Raw genomic sequence first — 21086 nt, 5'->3', positions numbered from 1 at the left:
TAATTTTCTATTTTACACTAGTTTATTAGGTACATTTTTTTTACTTCTCATGTGTAGTAATTTTTTTCTGTACAGCTATGTAGTATTTAATACATTGGAATTTAATAAAAAAATGATACATGTTTAAGTAGAATTTATGTGAACCACATTAATTGAATAATTAATTGAATAATTATTTCAGTACACACCTTGTTCCCATTTTTTTTTTGTTTTCCTATATTTTTAAGCACAGTGTTACAATAAAATTCCAAATATGCATGTTACGGTGCCTTATAATACTCAATATACCTTTTATGTAAAATCTAGTAATTCTTTTATTACTTTGTTATATATTTATTTAACATCCATCCATCCGTATTCTACATGACTTATTTTGTTTCAGGTCACAGAACGTTTGGGCAAGAGGCGGTGTGCACTTTAGAGCATCACAATTTCAAAACAAGGTGTTCCAAAAACTTAATTTATTCTCATCATCCTGAAAATATAGAACTATAAAGCACATGAAAATCCATTGCAACGTGTCCACAAATTGCTATGTACAATATGAAAACAGCAAATTACCTCTTTGCATACATTTAAAAGATACATACAGATTGTCAAGTCAAGTCAAAAAAAGCATTACATACAGTATAAGTGCACTGTGCTCTGATGAGCTGATCTGGCCCAAAAAAAAAATTGAAAATAAAATAAAATAACTTGTCCTTTGGTGTTGGAGATTTAAAAAAAAAAAAAAAATCAGCAATCACTCAGAAGTTAAAACCTGGTTTCTGGATCCAGTGCCTGTGGACAAAAAAGCTTGTGTGTCATTTTTTAAGTAAACCAATACATATGTTTTGTACTCTTATTCATATGGAATACACTGTAAGCATATTTATATTTTTTTAATGTGCGGATATGTACTGTTTATTTTATGGCAATAATATGAACTTCAAAAATTCAATGTGGTTAGAATATTTATGGATTAATATGACAATGTATGACAATAATAGAGTACGGCATATTAATTAAGAATATCACAATTTCTACTGTAATTTAAATTGTATAATTAAAAAAAATACATTTATTGTGAAATCTTTTTTTTATGGTCTTATACAGAAGTTCAATGTTCCAGATAAATTCTGGGACAATTATATTTATTTGTTTACTTTCTAGCGGTCATGGTGGATGGTTGCTATGGCAACAGATAAAAAAAAAAAAAGTAGTTGCGTATGCCAACTCAACTCTGAACAATATTAATATGTGACTGAAGTGTGGTTAAGAATCATTTTTGTTTTTGTTGGCTGCCTCATTCATTAGTTTGCTGAATGATGAGGACGCTTTTGACAACGCGTGACGCGAGCGTGTGCAATACATACATTCCGATCTCTGCTCCTGAGACCTCCTGCGGGATGGTGGACCGTGACGGTTGTCTTAATCTGCGAGGAAACAATCCATCCACGTACTCATGAACAACATTAAAATGCAGTGGTGTAGTAGGCCTAAGTGTTCGTCCTCAAATATGTTAAAAAAAAAAATGCTCACAATAATTCAGAAATGCAATGCGTGCAATAAAGCGAGTGTCGAAAACAACAAGGCACTCCTTAATACCTTGTCGCAGCTGGACTTGTTTTGGGAGCTCTCGGGATGTTTATCGAGGATGTGCAGCATGGCGTCGTGCAGCGTCAGGAAGAACATGGACGGCCGCACTTCATCGTCAAAAAAGCTGCACTGGTGCAATTTGTCCAGGATGTAAGCTACAATCACACGCACACAAAAAAAAAAAGTCATTACAACTGATTGAAACATTGCCCCCAATTTTACTTTTTGAATTATTGTTATTATGCATGATAATTCTTTTCTTGTTAGTCTTTCAAAATTCCCTCATGACCCATAAAAGACCCAAAAGTGTATGTTTCTGTGGGAAACTGTACAAATGTGGAGGGGGCTCACAGACAATTCTAGGGCTCTCTCATCAAAATTCACAGATTTATCACGTCTTGGTAAATATAGGACGGAATTATATTAATAGTGTTCACAGCTGACTTTGAAACAGTCCTGAGAACTGTCTGTGTTCCCCATCACATTTACACAAAAAAATGGCATAAAAATGGACACAAAAAGGGGCAAAAAAAAAAATAAAAAATTTAAATTAATTTTAGAAGACGTGGGTGACATTGGACCCTCTCGTATCATTGTACAAAACAATGAGACTTTTAAAAATTAATTTTTTTGTGTTTTATGAAGTTTGGAAGAAATACAATTAGGCTTGTTGTAAATGTCAAAATGGGCCATTATGGACATTTTGTAAGAGTAAAAAAAAATAAAATAAAATGCAGGAAGTTATCACTTACGATCACAGGCAACAATGTAGACATCCACTTCAACGCGGACAAATTCTTTCAGAGCCTGCAACAAATGAGAGGACAACCTAGTGAGGATACACGATCAAATCGGATTAGAATCCGAAACTGACCGCTTTAAGACCCTTGAGAGCCGAGACGTCCAGGAAGGAGACGGCCGCAAAGTCCAACACCAGACTGTGCAGGTCCACTCGGGGAACAATGATGTTGGCGGGAAGCTCGGCGTTCCAATCCACGCGGGCGGGCAGGTCCTTGAAGTCGGTGGGCAGGACCAGTTCCTCCGCGTTGCTTTCAAGCTCAACCGACTCCTTGATGGGGCCGCATGCGGTGTTCAGGAAGCCGTTCTGGAATGGGAAACGCGACACTTTTCCACATGTTTTTGCTTTCGACTCGCAGGCACAACAAAGAGGCATGGAAAATGTCGCTTCTACAAAAGATAATGTTATTACACTGTTATTACAATAATACAATGCAGTCACCCTGTCAATTGTTGAGCTTCACTGACAAATTATTATAAAAGATTTTTGTTTGTTACCTTTGTAAATCAACTTTGAATACAAATCTAATAAATTATCATAATTTTGATTTGTACTTTAATAAATCCAATATCACAATCCGGATTATACACACACACACGTGCACATGCACACGCGCACACGAGTGCTGAGTCTGGCTACTTTCAAACGATTATCTAATCTTCATTGCGCTAAACATTTATGACGTTTTGTGCCGTAGTATTTATGACACTGGAAAGACAATTTAGATTGTTTTTGTTACGCCCAGCAAGGTGTGATAAAAGTATTTAAATGACACCACTGGGCAATGTATCTTGGGAAAACAAATTGAACGTTAGACAGAAATCTTGGATATTATTATAATATATTAATAGATATTAATATTATAATATATTGAAGCTTAGCGGCATACTAAACACACAATTTTTTTGCAAAAAAAAAAAGTTTGGTGATAAATAAAAAAATATAAAATTGTTAAAATATGTTTGAAAGAGAATTATTTCCCTTTTTAGCACAGTGAAGCAAAATTCAAAACGAAATCAAGTTAAAAAATAATCAGTTTCCTTTAATTTAGTGACATTTATTACATATCTGTAAATTGACTAATAATAAAAATAATGCACAAAAAAAGTTATTTCCAAGATTAAAGTTTGAAAATTAATCTAGAAAAAAAATTGGGTGAAGAATAGTTGAAGTTTAAATTTTACCAATTTAATTTAATTACAAGGAGACAGAGTAAATTAAATCACATGTAAAACATTTACTTCCGTTTTTATGATTTAGTAAATTTCTTTTTTATCTAAAATTTTCACCCAAATATTTGGTGCGCATATGACTTCATTTGATAATTAAAAATACATGTGGAAATTTCTACAGAGCTCACCGGGATTAATCACATGAAAACACACTTTTATCACAATGCTTTTTATATGCGAGCAGTTTATCACTTACTGATGTCCACCTGAGATAGCCTTTCTTTAGAAGTTTCCGAATCAATCGCAGCGCCTTATTTCGCTTCCTGAGCACCCTCAGTGGATTAAATCCAACCTGTGGGACATTTGAAGAACTTGTCATTTAAATGACACAAAATGACAATTAAATCGAGTTATCCAATAAACTTACGGCTTCCACCAGTTTGCCTCGAAAGAACTCGATATTGGCGAAGAAAATCGGCGATGGGATTCGAAAGATTTTCACCCCTTCTGGCTCGTGTATCTGAACAAGAAATACATTTGGATTTTAGTAGAGCAAGTGTTAAAAACGGTCAACGGTGCCATCGCAAACTCACATCAACGTAGTCCTTTCTGTCCTTGTAGATATCAGTGCCGCGAATGTTGGCCAGCACGCTGCAGCGGGGGCTGGAATACAAAAGAGGGAAGATCATTTTTGTAAAAACAGGAACCCAGAAGACGTAATTTTATCGCAACCATAACTTTTAAAACCGCTCTCCTGCAAAATAATAAAATCTAGCTGATAGTGGCGTGTATGAACTCTGCCTAGCAACAAGAAAAAATAAATAAATTAAATTAAAAAAAAAAAAAAAAAAAAAAAAGATACATACAACTGAGCCCTGAGGACAACGCTGAGTAGTTCCACACCGAGACCTGCGGCCAGACCAAGATCCAACCCCAGTAAGATGGCGGCGATACATGTGCCCAACCACACCACCTGCACATATTTAAAAAAAAAAAAAAAAAAAAAACATTCAATATGATTTTACTCCATGTGACATGCGCATATGAACCCCACTTACACAGTCCGGCTTGTCCCGCCTCCACAGATACGGGACCTCTCGAAACTGCATGAGCATTCCTTTCAGATTGACGATGACCACCGCGCCCAGCACGGACTGTCGGGAACACGGGTCAACGGAAGTGTAAACAAACAAGCGGGACCGGACGAGAGGAAGCCCACCTTCGGGAGGGGGTCCAGGAGAAAGCCGATGGCCAGGGTGACGATCATCACGATGATTGCGGAGAGCAAACCGGCCACCTGAGTTTTTCCACCAGTACTTTCCTGCACCGCACTCCTGGACAGGGCTGTGCTGGCCGCGAAAGACTTGAAGGAGGCACCGAAAATGTTGCTGACTCCAAAAGCGATCAGCTCCTGGAGGGGAATAAAAGATGTCATCTTGCACTTTTTCATTTCATGTGGTCCCCCCAAAAAAAAAAAATATAAAATAAAAAAAAAATATATATATATATATATATATAATAAATAAATACATTAATAAAAGACATTGTTTTATTCACCTGGTTTCCATCTATGGTGTAGTCGTGCTTCACAGAATACACTTTAGCCACAGAGAAGGCAACAGCAAAACCGACGACGGCCATCGGGAACGCTTCCATGGCCGTGTCTTGGAAAATAAGCAGGTTCGGCGCCATCGGGGGCTCGTACCTGACAAGGAGCATTAAAGTCTTCAGTCGGGATGGATTCCGCTTCCCTTGCAAGGTCTCCCAATGTAAATATCATCATTGTCTGATATATTTCGAAAAGCGACTAAATTCAATGTTCAATCAAAACATCACTGAGTGTTCCTTTTCAGAGATTACTGCTGATGTCGGTACCGTACCCCTTCGGAATATGCCCGACGACATCGATGCCATATATGGTCCTGAAGTCAAACGCGTACGAAACGCCACAAGCGATGACAGTCTGGGGAACACATTAGCGCTTGTTGTTACGGAATGACTTGGAAATGAGAGATCACGCCATCAAGGAATCACCACGCAGGACAAGTGTTCACGTTTTTAGGTAGAAATGGGGTCCCTCACCACGATCACCTCTATGGGGATGGGAACGGGCAACTTGGCTTTGAATCGGTCGTTGAGCTCCTTCACGACGGACACCACCACCATGATCACCAACGAGATGACCACGTCGCACACGTTGGTGGACTGAATTTTGTTGAAGATGACCTCTAAGGTCTGTCAAGAAAATAAATAAAATAAAAACACACACTGCTCTAAAGCACATCACAAATTTCTTTTCTGGTCTTACATATATAATAGAGAGCGGGCCGCTTATTCCAGGGACTTGCAGGCCCAGTACAAACTTGAGCTGGGACACCAGGATGTGAATGGCGGCTGCAGTGGTGAAGCCGGATACCAGAGTGTCTGACAGGTACATGACCACGAAGCCCACCTGCAGGACGCCCATCGCCAACTGCCACACACACATTTGTCACTATTAATAAGTTAAAAAAATGCTTTTGAAGGACCTCTGGACCTGGACAAATGGACCATAAAACAACGAGTAGGGGACTCAAGATGGAGCCCTGGGGCACACCTATAGCGACTTGGGAAGGGTCGGATGAGAAAAACTTTAGCTGGGTGACCTACGAGCGTTTTTCTGAGGTATGAACGGAACTTAAGTGACCTGCAAGAGCGAAGCTTTTGAAAATGGGTGTCTTTTCAAGATAGGCTTTGACATTAAAACTGGTTTCCAGGGTTGAAAAATCCCCAAATCAATTTCAATCGCAAGACACCTGCATGATTCCCACGAGGAATGTCACAGAGGAGGCCACCAGCACTCTCTGCTCATCCTTGGTGAGACCTTCAAAACCCGTGATGTTCGCAGGCGGGCCTTCGTCCGGGACCAGCCTGGTGACCACCGATCCGATCATCAGGCACAGCACCGGGAAAGGACCTTCGGAAAAGCGAGAGGACTCTCACGACATGAGACGCATCGGGAAACGTGGCCTCGAAAGGAGAACGGCCTTACCCACGGAGATGTGCCGGGAGGTTCCGAGGATAAAGTAGATGACGACAGGGAAGAAAGCCGAGAAGAGGCCATACCAGGGTGGAAGCGAAGCCAGGAGACAGTAGGCCAAACCTAAAAGAAATCAAAACCACATTATTATCAAAATAAAATGAAAGTCAAGAATCACGCATTTGGTTTAGAGGCACAGCGTGCGTGCTTCAAGCTGTGATTTGTTTTTTTTTTCACTCAATAAAATACTCAACAGTTGACGCAAACCTTGCAGAACCGCGACAAGTCCGGTACTGACTCCAGACACAATATCACTCAGCAACCACTCTTTAATCCTGTAGATCTTAATCCAGCCGATGATTGGCAGGAGAGACAAAACGGCATTTTTGGCACGTTTGGCGTCACACCTGCAATGACATTAAGTGTCCAAAAAAAAAAAAAAAAAATCCATTAGAACTGATAAGATAAACACTTTAAATTATCTACGAACAACCTTGGAAAATCACAAACACTTGAATGAAAGCAAAGTCTTTAAAAACATTTTAAAAATTGCTCAAACAGCAACTACAAAATTTAAAATCTTAATTTGAATTTGAAGCAATTTTTTTTTTTTGGTCTCCTGAAAGTCGATAACATTCGAGCACCTTATCTATCACTGTTTCAAAGTGTACTGCAGTGCGTGTTGCGCCTCACGTGAAGTACTGCTTGACGTGTTCCAGCGTGGTTTTGCGGTGCCGGTAGACCTTCTCGTGCTCCTCGGCGAACGACTCCTCCGAGTACAGGGAGCGCGTCACCACGTACTGGTTGGCCCCCGCTTGCATCACGGCCGCTTGTGGTACCTCCGACGACCCGCCGCCGCCACCGGTGCTGCTTCTGCTGCTGCTGAGGATCCATTTAAACAAATTAGCGAGCGTGAGGTCACCTTTGACGGCGCTAACAACAAAGGTCCAGATGGCAAACGGCGCATGAGGTCTGGATCACTTGTCAGATTTGCAAAATCGTGAGCGATGCCAGAGAATGTTGCTGTTGATGTCATTCCAAAATAATCTTTGAATCAGGTTCTTTTTTTTTTTGGGTGAGATAAGATGAAACATTCTATTTTATCAGACACTTTTTTTTAAAAGGTTATGTTCCGAAGTTGTGTCTCTATTAAGAAAAAAAAAAACTTGCCACTGTGTCAAGATCAGGGGTGGGCAAATTGCGGCCCGGGGGCCACATGCGGCCCGCTAAATGTTTTAATCCGGCCCGCCGAATTAAAAAAAAAAATTTAAATGAATAAACCTCATTAATGTTTTATTTTCCAAATACGCTGGTGTGTCAAAGATGTATGTTTTGTTGTAATGCTTTTGTTCATTTTCATTTCAAATCATTTTTTTCTCAGATGAGGTGAGGTGACCAAAACACTCCATCCATCGGCTCCTGGTCGGGCCCCTCTGTCAAATTTTATAACCCATTGTGGCCCGCCAATCAAAAAGTTTGCACACCCCAGATTTAAATGCTTATGTTTGTCATATCAGAAGAAAATATGTTTTTCATTTTGTTATCCAGTATTGTTTGTAAGTGTGTCAGTAGCATGGCAGCTAACACTGCTAGCATGTGTGCTAGCAAAAATGCAAACAAGCATCAATATGTCACATGTACTATCAAAAGTTTTTTTTTTTTTTTTAAATTATAGTCTACAGCTAAGTTTTTTGTTGAGCAGTTTGGATAACAGCAAACAAAATTGGAATTTAGTTTGAATAAAAACTAACAACAGTTACGATAAAAAAAAAAATTGATAATCAAATATTTTTTTTATTCTTATTCTTTTTGTTTTATTTATATTTTTATTTTATTTGGTTAAATTAACTTATTCGGCATGCTAAGATGGTTTATTAGCTGGTATTCTTAAAACATAAAAAAAAAAAATTCAGATTAATTTCTCCAAAATGATATTCACCAATTTTCCTCTAACCCAAGTCGAATCTTTTTGCGTCGTCACCTACCTGATCGAGTGCTACAAAAAATCCAAACTTTCCACTGTCCGTTCGTCCTCCTCCAGCATTTGGATCGCAACTGCGACGGCCGGCTGTTCAGCCATCAATAAATTACGCCGCAGTCGCAACTCTCGACTGTAATTATTAACAGTAATGACGATGGGATCCCTCGAGTTTGGATGCCTGCCTTATCCTTGACCATTGTTCTCACTGATATCTGTCTTCGAAACTTTTCAGCAGCGGCGGCTTTTCCGCCCCTGGAGGAGGGACGGGACAGGACAGGCCATTGTTAGGAGGTGGAAATCAAGGAGCTTTTTAAGCAGGGTGGGGTGTGGGGGGGGGCGGAATGCTGCCAAAGGTCAACAACAGCACTGTGTTTGGATATTTTCTGAGATTTACGACATGGAAACACTGCAGAAAGGGCCTCCGAAACATCGATCAGATGGTAAATAAAGTATTATCGATCAGATCAAGAGGAGGATAGGTAACCAAAAAACAGACATCGCGGATGTCTCCTGTGAATATAAAACTTATTTAAAATCAATTTGGAGTCGTTCCAAAACTCGTATCAGCATTTGTGAAGTGGATCGAGGACAGAGCCCTGTGGGACTCCATGACTCAATTTTGGACACACAGTAAAGCCTATAAATCACCTTCAACACAATCATTTATTTAGCCTTTCTAAAATGACCAAAACATGCTGAATCTTTTTATTTTTTTTTGCCTTTGATGATAATGTGCCGAGTGTGTCTGTGGGCGTGTGTGTGGGAGGCTGCCGTTGACGAGTTTCAGTGAATTTGAGCTGGAATGTAAACACGCACAGCAAATTGTGCGAATGACCTTACTGAGATGTCTGCTCGGAATCAAGGCAGGTTAGGCCAATGATTCATCTGTTTGAGCATGACCCAAAAAAAAAAAAAAAAAAAGGGCCAACGCAACACAAGGAGAGTTTAAATAGCCAGACTTTAAATTACTTGGGATGTGAATATTTTTCCGGGAATGTTATTCAAGTTCAGCAGGCAAAAGCAAAACTGCATTGGGGCAGTGCCTCGCTGATGCAGCAGATGGCGCTGTTTTTTTTTTTTTTCAGTGTAACAATATTTGGAGTTAGTTTAATAAAAATTTTTTTTTTTCAGTTTTACTAATAACTGTTTATTTTTTAATTGATGCACTTTAGTCGATCCATTGTTTGACAAAATCCCTAAACATGTCGGCCTGGTGTCAAAATTTCAATTCAAAGTCTTATTGGTATTTCGCCCTCCCCATTTAATAAGATAAAATAAACGCAAGAGGCGAAGGCCAGCTTTTGTTGGCCAATTAATGACAGCGGCGTGACTCATATCTGATAAACGCTGGCACGATCCTCTCGCGCTTGACTGCGCCAAGGCCAACATTTTTTTCCAACGCGCCGCTTATTGGCTTCGATGATTATTATTATTAGAAATATTCAAATTGAAAGAACAAAGCGGCTCCGTCTGGCAAGCCTTCCAAGAGTAAACTCCAAATGTTATCTTACGAGTGGATGACAAAGAGGTGAGACTGCACAGGAGGTGGCTAAGATTGGCTGCATCCGCACATTTATTCCGGGCACTCGGCAAATTCCAATTGCAACAATAACCCTTAATATTATGAATAGGTTTGGTTATGTCTAATTTCTAACGATTTTTATTTTATTTTATACGAGCAGGGCAACGTGCCACTAAAAGAAGAGACTGGTTATCATTTGACAGTGATCATAAAGATTTGATGTTGGATTTCACCGACGGGCAGTAACAGTCTGTGACCAGTTGGCTATTAAACAATAACGTTCATTTATTCTTTGGGTGACAAAAGTGTAGCAATTAATGATGGGTGGCTCAAGGTTTTTGCGATGCTCAAGATAGTGAGTGATACAGAGAATTTTTTTGAAAAGTAACTTTTAAAAAAAAAATAAGCCAAATGATGGTGAGGTATTATTCGTGATGTGGAAATTTAATATCGTTTAATTCACTAGACAGAAGATATGCATTCACATTGCATGCAAGTTATGGTTCTTATTGATTTGAAACCATGTTTTTCTTCTGTAGAAGTTTTTTTTTTTTATTTTAAATATTTATTATTTCTTTTAAATTTTTAATTTATTTTTACCTGTGCTTTTTTTTTTATAGTTTTTTTTTTTTTTACAAAACATTTTTTATTTTTATGTTTTTAAAATGAATAAAAATATCTGAAAATAACTGAACTGAAAATATTTTTTTTTACAAAATAATATTTTGTATTTTTAGACATTTTTTCAGTTTGACATTTTTTTATTTTTTTAAATCATAACAATAACAACTCTAAATGGTGATTGTCAGTTGAGTACGACTACTACTAATGAAAAAAAAGACAGTTTTCCCACTGTCGTGCAATAATAATAATCATCATGGTAATAATCCAAAAAATAACAACTGATGAGCTTCCATTATGATGTACGACTGCACAAAAACTATCATGAAACTCTGAGTGAAAAAAAAGAGCATTAATAATATTAGGATGGATTATTTTTAAATTCAACGACTTCCCCATTCTTTGGTGTTTTTCCGTCCCGCGATACGTGTGAGCGCCTTGAACGTCACGTAAAGCGGCATTCGGCGATGACTGGATTGCGCAATAGTGCAACGTTATCACGGCGGACGGCGCAACGTGTGATGAGCCCGTTTCAACATACTGCACAAGATAATGAACGTCACCTCGAGGATCACGACTCGGCTTTGTATAAATTCAAACTTTCATTCATTCATTTCACTGACACGTGACTCCCCCCCCAAAAATAAATAAAGGGGCAATAAATAGCGCCATGGAGATAATGACGAGTAACACGACATTGTACATGAGCGTCTGTTTAGAAAGATAACATTTACTGGCCTGATAAAGGAGATATTTAGTAGATACAATACGGGTTAAGATTCCACGCTCCACAGGAGGTTAATAAATTCACAAGATTTTTCGTAGTAGCAGCACTTAAAATGTCACTTACTGATTTGGAAAGGTCAGCCAGCTCATGTTTAATCGGAATAAATGCCTTCAGCGTTCATCTGTGCCAACATAATTGCGAAACGTGCTCGTAAGCACCTGAATAGCAAAAAATTATTTTCCTGCGGTAACGGTAGGAGAAAAAGGCCAGCATGTCGGAGCGGGTGACGAGCGTTAAGTGCCACCCGAGGGCCGCTGGGGGTTCTCGTTCGGTGGGTGCGGCGCTCACGTTTCAGAACAGAGTAAACATTGTTTCGGGCGGCGCGTGGAACGCTGGTGACGCGCACGCTTTGAGAGATTTCCAGGCCTGACCTCGGGGTCAAAGTGGACGTGTGCGCCGCAGATCAATAAGGACGATGAGAGAGATATGGTGGACATTCGACAAAATAGCACAGACTTGGGTGGATTTAGATATTCATGATTATTATAATATTCGCAATTTTGAGCTACTTAATACTAACATATTGCACATGTGAATTTTGTGCGCAAAAAAAAAAATATATATATGTAATAGTCTACCAAGGCCTCCAAAGGACCACTTTCTCCTCATAAACAATATTTATTATTATAAATATTAATATTGCATTCATATTAGTAGTAACCTAGTTATTACGATCACTAATAAAGTTTTATCCTATTATACAGTAGTAACATCGTTATTACTATTACTAATATTTTATCCTATTATAAATCAATACAAACTCAAATCAAAATGCATTGTCATAATACTTCTAACATTATTGATAACAAGAGATGTCAATTGATAATCGCAAAAATTGACAATTGATCTTGATTAATCGTCATTTTCAAAAATATTTTTTTAGCATGGAACCGATTTACTTGAGTAAAATCTTGGAATTAAAGTGGGGAAAAAATGTTCGAATAGCTTCCTTTGATTTTTAAATATTCTTTTCCTGTGAAATACAGGAAAAACCAAAGACTGATATGGTATTTGAATTTGGCGACGCAAAGTGTGCAAATTATTTTGGATTCCACCAATGAGCTGTCAATTTTTAAAGTAAAACTAACTAAAGTTTGACTGCACAGTGAGCAGAGTTTAGCTGCTTCAACTGAGTTAATTATTTTAGTGCATTATAAAATTCTAATTAATCTCCATATTAATGCTTTAACTTTGACAGCATTGTCAGGAAAAAATTTTTATTAACATATTTTTATTATCAAGGCGTACACATTCTATCTTAATAAATCATTTAAAAAAAAATGCTCTGCCGTGCTTTATGGTAGTGATGTGTGTGTACTTTGAGATTACGTCCCGTTTGGCTCAGTTTATCAGATTGTGAGCATGGTTAAGCAATTTGCCTGCTTTGCGCAAATCTCGCGCCACTCTTTAAGTGCACAAAGGGTGCGTTTTATTTCAGGTGCTGTCAGCGTTTCGGACCGTTTGTCGACTACACTCAACTGAATTCAGAAATAGCTGCAGGAGTGGAATACATCTCAATCAGAAGATTTATTTGCTGTGCATTGCAAACATTTCTCATTTTTGGTTTGTCGAAGTCAAAATGGAGCATTGGGGGATGGGGCGTGAGAATAAATGAAATTCACCCCCCAGAATTAGCTAACGAAATCCACAGTGATTAATGTTTGATGAGCGACTTCAAACCGCAGCTGGCCTGAGGCAGAGATGACGAGGGGGGGGGGGGGACTAGGGCCACCAGAGACCACCACATTTAACATCTAAGCAGACGTGTCTTTAGCTTGGACATGTGACAAATGAGGTGTCTTTTGTAGTGCTTCACGAGACGCACTTTTAAACATTAAATTCTGATAAGACGACTTACTTGTGGTCCAGGCTCGAGTTGCTCTCGAATGCGGATTTTCCTGACAATGCACTAAAAACAAAAAAAACAAAAAACTGAGACACCTTCCGAAACATTTGGGACAATTCTATAGACATGCATTGCAGGAATTTAAGGTTTTAAGAAATTGGATGGTGGAACCCCCGCCTTGACCTTACAGACGTGCTTGTGGATGAGCAAACAACAACTGCCGCACTTTCTCTGTGACTTTCGAAGCTTCTGTGTAAAAAGATAACAGCTACATTAGCACAAAAAAAAAAAAAAAAAAAAAAGAGAATCGAGGAGAAAAAAAAAGGGGTCAAAGAACAGTGATAAGATAAAAGTTTCAAGGCAGGAAAATCAAGAGAGCAGCGGTCAAAATACATTGTGTGAGGCAGGTTGAAAACAAATGTTTGTTTATTTTTTTTTCCATTTTATTTATTTAAATCCTGCTGGACTGTCAACATCTCGAGCAAAAGTTCCCTTTCAAAGCAGCTGAGCCAAGTCTGAAAGTACACCCAAAAATGACCCAAAAAAACAAAACAAAATGGGGCCTGAGGGCATTGTAAATTTCTAGGAATGTTGCATAAATGATCATTAGAAAGTGAAATAAAAAAAAAAAAAAAAAAAAAAAAAAAAAAAAATCAACTCACAAATTATCATAAGACGAAAAAGTTCCCAACACTTGGCTTCCCTTTAAGAGACCGAGAAAAGAAGAGCGTTCTGAGACTTACATTAAAAGAAGTTACAGTAAGGGATCGCCCTTGTGGGGACTCGGCGGCACCAACTGGGCTGGATTCTAAATATAATGTTCTGATATCGGGGGTGGACTTTGAGGGTCGCAAATTAATCTCTGAAACCGAACTACAAAGGGATGACAAAGTGGGTCGAAAAGAGATAGAATTGCCTTAAGCGGCACTGCAATTTTGCAGAAGACAATAAAACAACATTTCCCATGATGCAACAGCACGACTTGATAAAATGCACAATTGGGTGAGCGGATTTCCATGACAACGGTAAGAAAAAGCCCAAGGCAAGCGAGGGTTCGACACTTTTACTTTTATTCAGGTAGCAGCATCAGTCAGTCCTCCCCTCCACGTCGCACACACCCCAGTTCCAAGATCTCTCGCACGCACACACACACACACACACACAACATACTGTACATATATACACACACACACTGCATGACGGCTCTTCTGCATCTTTCTTTTCTGGTGAATGAAGAAAAAAAAAAAAAAAAGTGGGACACTGGCCTCTAATTTAACAACAGTAAAAATATAATTAAAAGCAAGATCAAATAAAATCTACAAAATAAATTTAAAAAAACAAAAAACAAATCAGAAATGCTCCGAGCACAAGAATAAACATTATTAAATTAATATTGATACTAATTAAAAGTGAGGCCAATCCATCTCGAGGCTCTTCGCATTCGATGGTGGCCAAATGTAAAGCTCATTATTTCATCTAGCGCGGGCACATTAAAAAAAAAAAAAAAAATTCAGGAGTAAGAAGGAGAAAAAAAAAAAAAAAGGCATCGGTAACATCAAAGTAGAGGCAAGGGCGAAACAGCGGAAGCAGAAAATACTCACACACGCTTACACTCGCCGACCATTTTCTTTCCCCGTTCCAATGAGGAGGATGGATTGTGATTTGTACCCGCAGCTGATTGGCCGGCCGGCTGCTGGCTTGACTGGCCTCGATCCTTAACCGATTTGTCTCACCGACGTCCGTTGAGAGGAGGGAAATGCTTTTTGACGCAAGACGCACGCACACACATGCATCCGTCGCTTATTCCACAACCGAGCGGAGGGGACTATTTCCCGGATCCTGCAACAAAAGCGCCGATCCGAGCGCGCCGCACTTCAGGTTTTGAGGAAGGTCCGAGTCAGGTCCGCCGGCCGCCTTTTGCCCCGTGCCTCGTACCCTCGCGCCCCCCCCCCAATCGCTTACCGAGTCACCGCCTGGTGGGGGTGGCGAGGGCCCGCAGTGGCTAGCTGTTGTTCTCGGCAGTCATGTACTTAAGGGCGGCGAAGCCGTAGCGTCGCGACATGTTCTGCTGGAACTCCTCCTTGAGGGTCTTGAGGCAGACCCGGTACTGTTTGTTGGAGCGGAACTTGGTGATATCGAAGCTGGGCGCGTGCGGCATGTGGATCATGTACGCGTTGGGTAGGACCACAAATTCGTATTCCTGTAGCGAGAGGGGAGGGGAGGGGGCGTGGGAGGGGGGGAGGGGGGGTAAGAACAAGGTTTCAAGTTCTTATTAGGCTGCTCAAGTCTGGCCATGCATTTTCTAGAAGGTGCGTCCTCATTAGGCTTGCGGCTGAGCTGGAATTGACCCGTGCTTGCTTCAGGAGAGAGGTGGGGGACATCCTGGACTGGGAAAACATGCATGTTTTCGAAAAATGGGAGGAAGCAAGTGGAACTGGACTCTGCTTTAGAAAAAAACACGCTTTGCACGACTTGGGGACTTGAGCGAGTAGAGAAATTGAAACAAAAAAATTAGCAAGCACATTATTTATTTATTTATTATATATTATTTATTATTAATTTATTTTTAATTTTTTATTATTTTATTTTTTAATATTTATTATTCATTATTTATTGTTTATTATTTGTTTATTTATTTTGTATTTATTTTTTATTTAGTTATTTTTAATTCATTTATTTATTGATATGAAAATGACGTGCTTCCAAGGCTGTTAAAGTCATAACGTGGATATGTCTGATGTTTTTACTCACTCTGCAGAATTCTAACCACGAATTCAGACAATTTTCCTGATCAGTTGTTGAAAATATTTTTCATGACCTACGTCCTAAAAAAATTTCAGTCAGTTATGTTTGAAACTTTTTCTAATTTCAAATCCCATTTCACGCAGTTTGCGCAACTAAATTGTCATTTGTTCTTCCAAGAACGTGATTGACATGCATGAAAACCATCCCGAAACCGCAAACGATCGCGCACGTCGCTGTGTGAAGAAGTCGTCATTCTCCACCGATTACATAAGTGGTATGTCACGCAACAGGAAGCCGACCTCTCCCGAGGCCAAACTGTAAACAAAAGCTGTCCCGCGTAAATCGTAAATTGTGGGATTTGTTCGGAAGGTGGCAGGTTATTTCCTGGTGCCTGTCGGATAGGACGGATGGGTGTCGACATGTTGCCGTTATGATTTTATGGGGGGGGGGTGGACTGCTTCTGCACTTTTACCTTTTTTTTTTTTTTTTTAATTAAGTCGTTGGTCATTGAGGAATTCATTTAATTACAGCCGGTTACAATTTACCACTCACTTTATACCGGTATTTTTGATATAATATTAATATTTTTTATTGTTTGTTAAATTAGCATCCATTAACTCATTCACTACCATTGACGGATAAAGACGTTAAAGATTAATTTTTTTACTTGGCTGGTAGTGAATGATTTATTAAAAAAAAAAAAAAAAGAAAAGAGGCCTCGAAAGGAATTTAGCAGATTTTACCTGCGCGTCCAGCTCCATGATGTGCGCCACTTTGTTCCAGCCGAAGCCCACGAATCGACGGTCGTACTCGGGGCTGTCCCGCCTCACCATGACGTACGGCTCAAAGTCGGCCTCCCACTCCACCCTGTAGGGCGTGGTGGCCGTCCGCCATTTGGCAAAGTTAGTGGGGGCGTGGCCTTTGGTCCACACGTGGTACCTGGACAGTGCGGAATAACGAAAAGAAGAATTTCTCAATCCGAGAGGCATTGGAAGAATTTTATGATGACGCATCCTTGACGACGCTCCAGCCGATGTTACCTGAAGGTAAAAAGCGTCCCCATGTCCAGCTGAGAAAGCAGCTCGGCTTTGGATTTTGGGTAGGAGAGGCGATAGCGCAGCGTCTCAAACGCCGGCACCACAAGTGCTTTCTTGGTGTTGGCCATGTCAAGTTGCACGACTGACTTCCTGCAAATACACAAAACGGGTGATCAAACTGACAGCACCGGCCGCAAATCCCGCAAACTCTTACCTGAGATACTCGTAGAGGCCATACATGGGCAAGAAATCGATATCGGAGAGGAACATGTAAGGGGTGTTGACGTGGCGCATGGCAACGTTTCGCAACAGGTTGACCGGGTAGAACTGTCCTTCTTTGTAGACGATGTGGTAGCCGACGTTCCCTCGGCTCATGAGCACCTCCGAGCCCTGAGCGTAGCGCAGGAACTGCTGCGCCTCGGCGTCGGACAGGTACAGGGCCAAGCTGATGGGGCCTTCCCAGTGCTTGCTGATGGCCTCCAACATCTGAAGTCTAAGCGGCAAGAAGACAAAGATTGTTAAGTAAAACATTCAGAGAATTGCGAACAGGAAAAAGTTAATTTGATTCTGCACGGTCAATTCATATTCTGACATTGTGTGTTTTTTTTTTTGTTTTTTTTTTTGATACCTTCAGCTGAGTATGCAACACTGTTTTTTTTTGGTCAATACTTTCCTCAACCTGCGCAACCAAAAGCCCAATTAAAACACAGGTGACAGTTTTGTGATTTACTGATGGGTTGTTCTTCAAACTTTCAAGCGGAATCAGAATCATTTGAGGGGAAATGAGCACTACAGTTAGCAAAAAAAAAAAAAAAGAAAAATAAAAAAAAAAAAAGAAAGAAAATAATAAAATAAAACAAAAACAAATAACACAAAATAAAATAAAATAATATAAAATAAAATAAATTTAAATAAAATAAATTAAAATAAAATAAATAAAATAAATAAAATAAATAAATAAAATAAATCTAAATGATGTGCAAAAGGATGTTTAAGATTATAGTAAGACATTGAAACATTTCGCACAATTATAAAAATGCTTTTTAACAGTTTAATGCAGAAATATTAAATTAGTAGAGTAGAACTAAATGTACTAAAAAAAAGTGATTCCTTCACATACCACCAGAGGGCCCTACCGAGAACATTTCTTTTCTTTCCTGTTTTTTTTTTTTTTTAAATTGAGTGTGCCACAGATTAACAAGATGCACGAAAACAGCACCTGTCCATGGAGAGCTGCGCCACTAACGTGACGTCCGCGTTGTCGGCGGTGACTTCGTACTCGTAGTGGAGGAAGTAGAGGTGCGTTCGGTGGACGGTGAATCGCTCGCGGCGGAACTCGTAGCACGGGTCGTCTTCGTCCAGCTCGGAGAGCGTCTTCTGCAGCTGCAAGGGGGGAGGGAGGAAAAAAAAATGTTTACACTTGAAGCTGTGATTTAAAATAAAGGGCTAATAAAAATGACTAATTGACAAAGTTGTCCCTCCATGTCACCTGAAAACTAATTTTCTTTTTTTTTTTTTAATTGGACTGCTTTCCTGTAAATACTTCGCTTGCAGTGTTACCACGGTAACAATTGACCTTGTAAAAGGCTTACATCTGTCACTTTTTTTTTTTTTTTTGCACCACACAGCCTCTTAATATTGTCCATAAAGCAGCAAGGTGGAATAATTTATGCTCATCTACGCAATATTTAAATTTCATTTGTGAACATGATTCATGAGGCTGCGGTTTCTTCGCTTTCTGAACAAATCTACAGGTTAACAAATGCTTGCTCACAGTGCAGATACTTACGAATGGAGTAGCTCGAGAAGCAAATTTACCGACTGCAGGGACGACATTTGAATGATTTCAATTTAGTTTCTGAGCTGTGTCCAAACCCAATAAAAAATTAAAAAAAAGGCAAAATGGCTCATTTCTGTGCTGGTCGACGACGACTTCACCCATGATAAAATCCGGTTTTGATCACGTTTTGCATTTCACGCAGGTGCACGTAGGTTTTTAGTTGTTTAATTTGGCTTATTTGCAGGGCTCAGTCTGTGGAACTTCACTGTATCATTCTACAACCATTTAAAAAAAAAAAAAAAAAAAAAAAAAAATTTCAGCTGTGGAGCTAAAAAAAAAATATACAAAAAAAAAAAAAACAAAAAAAAAAAACCCAACACTTTTCATCCCAGGAGCTAAAAAAAATAATTAAATAAATAAAATTAAAAAAAATGATGAATATAAGACAATCATAGTGACAAAGGAGCCGTCCCTCCATACAAAAGAGATGATTACCGCCATGTGTTTAGTCCCTAATCAACCGTCCTCATAAGCAACAAACCCTTGAGCGTCTCAAACATGAATCTGATCGCCGACTTATGCATAAAAACATGACATGTACTACATAGTGACCCAGCTCCCTTTTTTTTTCCTCTTCTCTCCCTCTCCCCTCCACTAAGACATTCATGAATTCAAGCCGCTCCACTCGCGCAGCGGCAACAATAAAACGGCTGCATTTCAATGCGATGTTCATGACGCCGTTACTCACATTCTCGCTGTTGTGATCGGCCTCGCTGGGACAGCCGAACAGCTCCCGCCGCAGCAGGTTGCCGTCGTACTCCAGGAAGGTTAGGTAGAGATTACGGAAGAACTCCACGTGCTTGTTTTTGACTCTGAGTTTCTTCGGGGAGTTCCAGTGGATGACCTGGTTCGAAAAAAAAAAAAAAACAAGGGAAGAAAGTTGTAGCGTGTCGTATGGGATAGAGGAAAATTATTTTTTGTTTATTTTTACATGGGATGATTAAAAAAAAAAAAGAAAAAAAAAAAACGTACAGTAAATGAGATCCCGGCAGTGATTTGTGATTTTCTTTTCCGGACTGACCCATTAGAAAGCGACTTTATACAAATATTGAGTCGTTCATGCCGCAAGGCATTATTAACATTTTGAGCCACGCGGAGGTGTCAGGGCACGTTCGATTTGTGTTTCATAACGTGGAAAATATGAAAAATGGGATGATCAGCCAGGTGAGGCTATTTTCACATTATTTATTTATTTATTTTTTTTTAAATACTATATTCGGGCGCACTTTTATGCTTGAACATCACGTGAGGACTTGAAGCACGCAATTTTTTTGGCCTTAAAGTGGAAAGATTTTTGATTGAAAAATAAAATCAATCAATCAATAAAAAGCGATGACCAGATATCTAACTTGCTCAAAAACCAAACCTCGATTGTCATCGATTTTGATCATCTCACCTTGAGGTCCGACACGTCTTTGTAGCACTTCTCAGAGCGGGTGTGGTCGGACAGCTGAACGTTCCAGAAGCAGGGCAGCTGGTGAACCAGGAACGGGTTCTGTTTGATCACAGCATTGAAGATATCCTGGACACACATAGACGGCCACACACTTGAATTTCGATGAGCTACCCCCCCCAAAACCCCCCGCCCCCCCACCACGCTTGTTATCGCAAAGGCTACCCTGACCTTGCGGCCAGTTGTGATTAATGATAATGACACGGGAGGCTGGGTTTTAATTCTTCATTTTTTTGCCAAGACATTTTGGACAATTATATGCTTCCAGCTTTGAGGGAACGGTTTGTCTCTTCCAGTTCACAAATAAAAAAAAAAAAATGCATCTGAAATCTGAAACACAGCCCGCTACGTAACCAGACTTTAATTTTCTTAATTATAAATGGACTGTGATGCCTTTTTGGGTCCAAAATATTGCAACTTTGATGTATTCCTAAATGCTTTGTATCTGCACCCTTAACAAAAACAGCATGCACGAATAAATGAAATTTCCAGCAGGGGGCGCTCCAGTCCAATTTTGAGCGCAAACGCATAAAAAGCTAATGTTGACAATTTAAACAAGAATACTAAACTACAAAAATTAAAGGCTTGTGCAGCTTGTACTTAATGTCAAGCATGTGCTTGTTAATAAGGTCCAAAGTCTAACGTTTAGGGACTATGCATGCTTTATTTTTCCACAATTAGTGGAG

At 39.5% G+C, this 21086-nt stretch overlaps 2 protein-coding genes across 7 annotated transcripts in view; both read right to left on the bottom strand.

The window, feature by feature from the left end:
* Positions 1 to 444: 444 nt before the first annotated feature.
* Positions 445 to 13358, bottom strand: LOC148341522 (chloride anion exchanger-like). 5 transcript variants are annotated; one of them, XM_088287686.1, is made up of 20 exons: positions 13338 to 13358; positions 7262 to 7447; positions 6836 to 6975; positions 6581 to 6691; positions 6345 to 6505; positions 5858 to 6022; positions 5632 to 5784; positions 5430 to 5512; positions 5107 to 5254; positions 4769 to 4960; positions 4608 to 4703; positions 4416 to 4522; positions 4143 to 4212; positions 3977 to 4069; positions 3806 to 3901; positions 2453 to 2683; positions 2331 to 2385; positions 1588 to 1733; positions 1356 to 1415; positions 445 to 780 (listed from the first exon to the last, which is right to left on the bottom strand). In XM_088287686.1, exons 2-20 carry the CDS (start codon positions 7387 to 7389, stop codon positions 754 to 756), a joined length of 2262 nt encoding a protein of 753 aa, XP_088143812.1. In that variant the 5' UTR covers positions 7390 to 7447; positions 13338 to 13358; the 3' UTR covers positions 445 to 753. The 5 variants fall into 5 exon arrangements, with proteins under 5 accessions (XP_088143812.1, XP_088143809.1, XP_088143816.1 ...); XM_088287683.1 differs by having other exon boundaries at positions 445 to 1415; XM_088287690.1 differs by lacking the exon at positions 13338 to 13358 and adding an exon at positions 11543 to 11697 and having other exon boundaries at positions 445 to 1415; positions 7262 to 7450.
* A 1015-nt stretch (positions 13359 to 14373) lies between these two features.
* large1 (LARGE xylosyl- and glucuronyltransferase 1) overlaps positions 14374 to 21086 on the bottom strand; it is a 55649-nt gene continuing 48936 nt past the window's right edge. The window contains exons 9-16 of one of the 2 annotated variants that reach the window (XR_015842312.1): positions 20344 to 20469; positions 19636 to 19791; positions 18327 to 18490; positions 17322 to 17600; positions 17111 to 17257; positions 16814 to 17009; positions 14927 to 15525; positions 14374 to 14548 (exon numbers count right to left, since the gene is read on the bottom strand). Coding sequence is in view for 1 of the 2 variants with exons in the window: in XM_088288854.1 (XP_088144980.1) it covers positions 15328 to 15525; positions 16814 to 17009; positions 17111 to 17257; positions 17322 to 17600; positions 18327 to 18490; positions 19636 to 19791; positions 20344 to 20469 (1266 nt within the window). In the remaining variant the exon portion in view is untranslated. Of the gene's footprint in view, positions 15526 to 16813; positions 17010 to 17110; positions 17258 to 17321; positions 17601 to 18326; positions 18491 to 19635; positions 19792 to 20343; positions 20470 to 21086 lie in introns of both variants that reach the window. The other variant, XM_088288854.1, reaches the window with a different exon arrangement.

The sequence above is a fragment of the Idiotropiscis lumnitzeri genome, chromosome 2, assembly GCF_059441095.1.
Source record: "Idiotropiscis lumnitzeri isolate Australia: NSW breed Sydney's pygmy pipehorse chromosome 2, RoL_Ilum_1.0, whole genome shotgun sequence".
In the NCBI taxonomy this organism is placed as follows: Eukaryota; Metazoa; Chordata; class Actinopteri; order Syngnathiformes; family Syngnathidae; genus Idiotropiscis; species Idiotropiscis lumnitzeri.
The sequence above is the reverse complement of the archived record's forward strand: the minus strand, read 5'-3'. Positions and strand labels throughout refer to the sequence as shown.

Bases quoted from the DNA above. Each gene is read 5' to 3' on its own strand.
- LOC148341522 (XM_088287690.1), bottom strand. From the start codon at position 11,568: ATGAGCTGGCTGACCTTTCCAAATCA. The intron at 5,785-5,857 runs GTAAGACCAGAA...TTTTCTTGACAG, and splicing joins GCCCGCTCTCTATTATATAT to ACCTTAGAGGTCATCTTCAA. The intron at 1,734-2,330 runs GTAAGTGATAAC...GTGTGATTGTAG, and splicing joins CTACATTGTTGCCTGTGATC to CTTACATCCTGGACAAATTG.